Genomic DNA, 4,286 nt, shown 5'->3' with positions numbered 1-4,286 from the left:
GGATTTGACACAGAATGAAGTTGCAGATGATTTTAGCAAAGATCCTCAGTTTAGCCATTTTGTGGAGTCATTTCTTCTGCTCTTCTGAGTGGTGATTTGCATTGCTGTTTTCTGCTTTATCTGCTCAGTTTTGGGGCAGGTTAAGTGGCCTTCCTTGTATGCCACAGCCCCTTTATTGCTGACCTCCACAACCTTTTCTTTAATTGAGGGCACACCTCTTGGCCCATGTGTGTGTGCAGATGCCCCTTCCAACAGCTTGAAAATAGGATTATTGATGGGCAGCTTGGGAGGGAGCAGGACACGGGTGTGGGGACCAGGAGGCACAAACGGGGAGCCAGGAGGATTTGGGGGATATTTTTTGGGTTCTCTCGCGGGGCCAAACCAAAGCAAAGGCAAGGCCCAACACAAATATCCAGGCCACTGTCACCTGGCTGGGGAAGGGGGCGCATAGAAAAGCCCCTCTAGGGAGCGGATCAGGAATGTGGGAAGGTGGAGGGGAGGATGGAAGGATGACTGAAGCACTTGGCACTGGGTGGCCACTTGCCAGGGTCAGAATGGGGGACCCTTGTGTTAAGGACACCCACCCCTTCCAGACCCCACAGCCATGGGGATCCCACAGAGCTCTGTCCCCCAGAAAATTATTGCCACAGCCCTGGGGGTCCTGCAAAGACCAGAAGCGCCCCCCTCTCATGAGGGTGACATGGCTTTGGGGGTCCCAGGCAGAGGGATGAGGTGTTACTGGCCTGGGGGTCCTGATGAGCACAGCCACACTCACAAGGGGCGTCAATACCTTGGGGATCCCATGGACAGGGGGCTTAATCACTACAGGAGGGTCTCAGAACATGAGGGATTAATGCTCCTGAGTGTCTTGATGAACCCTAACCCCCAAATGGGGGCTGCCACACTTTCTGGGAGTCCTGCTGGGAGGAATGAGTGTCCCAGCTCAGAGGGGAATGCTGCAAAGTTCAGGGGACCTCCTGAGAAAAGAGAGTGTCCTGGTTGCGGGGGTCCCACAGCAGCCCCAAGTTTCCCAGGGGTCCTGCCAAGCCCAGCATGTCCAGGAAAGAAGGTCCCATGCGGGTCCAGGGCCATACTGCTGCCGCCCCACCCTGCAGGAGCAGCAGTCAAGGGGCCAACACTTGCCTCTTCCCCACCCACCTTGTCTGCGGGGAAGCCACCACAGCCCAGGGAAACCCTATCCCTGTCCTCTGCCAGCAGCTGTCCCTGTCCCCAGAGCCCCAGAGTCCTCCATCCCAGCCTGCCCGTCCCCCCACCCCTCCGTTCCTATTGCAGAGCCCTGGTGTGGGCAGGGACAGCTCAGGAGCCAGGTTTGTTCTCCTACAATAGGAGTTTATTAACAGACATTGTAATTAACAAACGATCCTAGCAACAGACAAACACAAAAATATTAATAACAATAAAGTATTTACAATAAACAAAAGATATGGAAGACCATAAATAAAAAATACTTATAGCAAAAAACAAAACAAAACCATTTGTAACAATAAACAAACGCAAAACCAATCTTAACTCTAAATACCTTCCCAAACACATCCTAACAAACGAGCAAGCCGAGGCGCATCCCTGGCCAAGGGAACTCTTCCTACAGTTGTTCCCCGGTGGGATGCATGGATGGATGGAAGGATGGATGGATGGATGGATGGATGGATGGATGGATGGATGGATGGATGGTCACAGGTCCCGCCCGCGGACCAAGAGCTCCCGCCGGCCGCGCCGGCTCTGCCCGCGGAATTTGCGCAGCTCCTCCTTGAACGCCGGGTGCGCCATGGGCCGATAGTCCCGGGGCTCGCAGTGGCTCTGCAACGCACGGCTCCGTCAGCCCCATTGCAGGGAAGGGGCTCAGAGCCAGAACTGCCCCTCCCCACTGCCGTGCGCCCCCCTCAGCTCCTGCCAGCGAGGGGACACCGGGAGGGGACTCACCGGGAACTGGAAGAAGAACTCGCGGTACCCCCCGTTCAAGACGTAGAGCTCAGGGTACTGCAGCTGCGGGTACTCGTGGCAGGACCGATCCCTCTCCCGCAGGAACTTGCACCTGTGACTCAGGGAAAGGCCACGGGATCAGCCCCGTGCGGGGATCCAGGCGTGCCTGGGGGACGGGCAGACCCCAAAGTGCCCTCCCCCCACCGAGGCATCGCTCACATTTTGGGGCCCCTTTCAACAGAGAACTCGCAGTGGAAGATGACGATCACCCTCTTGCTGCTGTCCAGCGCCACACTGGGCTGCTCCAGCAGGAATTCCTCCACATCCCGCTGCAGCGGCAGGTTGACAGCACCCTGGGGACGGACACACGAGGCACCTTTCTCCACTCTGCCTCCCATTTCATTTTCTGCAGGGACCCACGGACGCTGCCCCACAGCCTCCCCCACTGTCATACTCCTCTTTCCAGCTGGGAATCAACCTTTTAGGGAGTGTCTTGACACTCCCCTTGGGGCTGCTCTGTCCCTCTGGGCAGCTCTGTACCCTTCCTGAGGGGCTGCTCAAGCTCTCTGGAGGCTCAGAGTACCTCTGGTGAGGCTACTTTACTCCTCTCTGGGAGCTCTATATCTTTGCTTCATCTCTCAGCGGGTACTCAACAAATCCCGGGGGATCCTGAACCCCTTGCTGGCGTTATGCTCAACCCCTCGTGGCGGTTCCTCCCGTTCCTCCCAGTCCCAGGAGCACAGAGGGCGGGGGGAGCGTGGAGTTCTGACCGTGATGTGGCCCCCCTCGTATTCGTAGGGGTACCGGCAGTCCACCACGATGCTGCTCTCGAGGAAGCTGCTGAAGTGCCCCGTCAGCACTGCCACCAGCTGCGGGGGACACAAGTCACCAAGGGGGGACACACGGGGGCAGGTGGGGGGTGGAATAGGCAGGCAGCCCCTTGGGGGGCCTGGCAAAGGGTCACTGTCCCCTTACCGTGCCAGGGGAGATGTACTTCAGGCTTGGGTCCTTCCCTTCCACCGTCGGCAGGAGGTGAGGCTGGAGGAGAGAGGATGCGGGGTCATCCCTGTCCTAGGGACACGTCCTGGGGGTGGCACCTGTCCCCCCAGCCCAGGAGCTCCCAGTGGTCAGTTCTGCACCCGCAGGAGGGGAAAGGGCAGATACATGTGGCCGTGGCATTGGCATGGACCCAGAGGAGCAGTGATGGGGCTCTTTATCCAGTGCAGGGACTGCATGCGGGGAAGTCACAGCCCTGTGTCCCCAGCCAAGGGCCACCAGCTGGCTTTGGGCTCTTGCAGGGCTCCAGTGATGGTCCCTGTTCCCAATAATGCAGCCCTGCCCCATCCTCGTGGCTCTACCATGGAGAAGTCCCCAATGAGCTCCTGCTCATCGCTGGCCAGCACTTTCTCCATCTCCTCAAGCTGGGCGGATCTGGAAGGCTCCAGCCCCACTCCCTGTGGAGACACACACAGCCCCAGATGACATCAGAGGCTCTGGAACAGCAGGGACGTGGCCCAGTGCTGCTGGACAGGCTGGTCCCACTCCTCCCCTTCCCCATCACCCACCAACTGCACCGACGCCTCCTGGTCAGGACTGCCAGACACCCTCTTCTGCTTCTTAGCCTTGACAGGGGTGCCCCTGTGCGAGGGCCGTCCCCGCTTCAGGACGGGCCTGGGGACACTGCCGGGCAGCCAGGACGAGCGGAAGAGCTGCCGGCACTGGCTGCGCTTCCCCGCACGCTGTGGGGAGAGCCCGTGCTGCTGCCTGGGGTGTTGGGAGCCCCCAGCAGCAGGGCTGGTGCTGCTCACCAACCAGCCCCCACCTCAGGGACCTTGGGCCCCTTTGGAGACCCCGAGAGGGGACTGTGGGGCTCCATCCTATGCCAAAGGCTGCCACATACCAGCTTTGCCTCCTCCTTCTTCATCACTGGCGTGGTCAGCGCCTTCTCCATCCCCTGGCACATGGTGGCATCGCTCTGCCAGAGCACCAGCTGGGGGGACTTGGGGGAGAAGCAGAGGAGATGGTGAAGGGGACAAGTCCTGTCAGCTGCTTTCCACCCCCAGGCAGGGATGGATCCCGTACCCAAGCTCCATCCACCTCCCAGTGCATTCCAGGCTTGCAGTCAGGGTGTCCCAATGACCTCCCAGCCCGCCCATCTCCCACATCCGCAGGCCCCCACCCATGGGGAGGTTGTGGCGGCAGCTCCAACGCGTCCAGCCGCAGGATCAGCCATTCTTGGTGCCCTCCCGAGCCCTCCAGTCTCTCACCAGCAGTTCTGGTGTGCGGGAAGGGCTCTTGGCAAGAAGGTTCCTCCTGGCAGCCCCATGGCCGGCGGGCAGCCGGTC

At 59.8% G+C, this 4,286-nt stretch overlaps 1 protein-coding gene across 1 annotated transcript; it reads right to left on the bottom strand.

Moving 5' to 3' along the window:
* Window positions 1-1,692: 1,692 nt before the first annotated feature.
* LOC134056690 (M-phase inducer phosphatase 2-like) lies at window positions 1,693-3,904 on the bottom strand. The gene is made up of 8 exons (XM_062513553.1): window positions 3,842-3,904; window positions 3,471-3,680; window positions 3,300-3,395; window positions 2,917-2,979; window positions 2,712-2,810; window positions 2,161-2,294; window positions 1,942-2,053; window positions 1,693-1,818 (listed from the first exon to the last, which is right to left on the bottom strand). Exons 1-8 carry the CDS (start codon window positions 3,902-3,904, stop codon window positions 1,693-1,695), a joined length of 903 nt encoding a protein of 300 aa, XP_062369537.1.
* Window positions 3,905-4,286: the final 382 nt, after the last annotated feature.

Source organism: Cinclus cinclus, chromosome Z (genome assembly GCF_963662255.1).
Source record: "Cinclus cinclus chromosome Z, bCinCin1.1, whole genome shotgun sequence".
NCBI classification, from domain to species: domain Eukaryota; kingdom Metazoa; phylum Chordata; class Aves; order Passeriformes; family Cinclidae; genus Cinclus; species Cinclus cinclus.
The sequence above is the reverse complement of the archived record's forward strand: the minus strand, read 5'-3'. Positions and strand labels throughout refer to the sequence as shown.

What these genes read in the sequence shown, in the direction of transcription:
- LOC134056690 (XM_062513553.1), bottom strand. Translation starts at nt 3,904, where the DNA reads ATGTGCCAGGGGATGGAGAAGGCGCTGACCACGCCAGTGATGAAGAAG. An exon ending in GGGAGGAGTGGGACCAGCCT is followed by an intron (nt 3,396 to 3,470) that starts GTCCAGCAGCAC and finishes GTGTCTCCACAG; the next exon opens with GGAGTGGGGCTGGAGCCTTC. An exon ending in GTTGAAAGGGGCCCCAAAAT is followed by an intron (nt 2,054 to 2,160) that starts GTGAGCGATGCC and finishes CCTGAGTCACAG; the next exon opens with GTGCAAGTTCCTGCGGGAGA.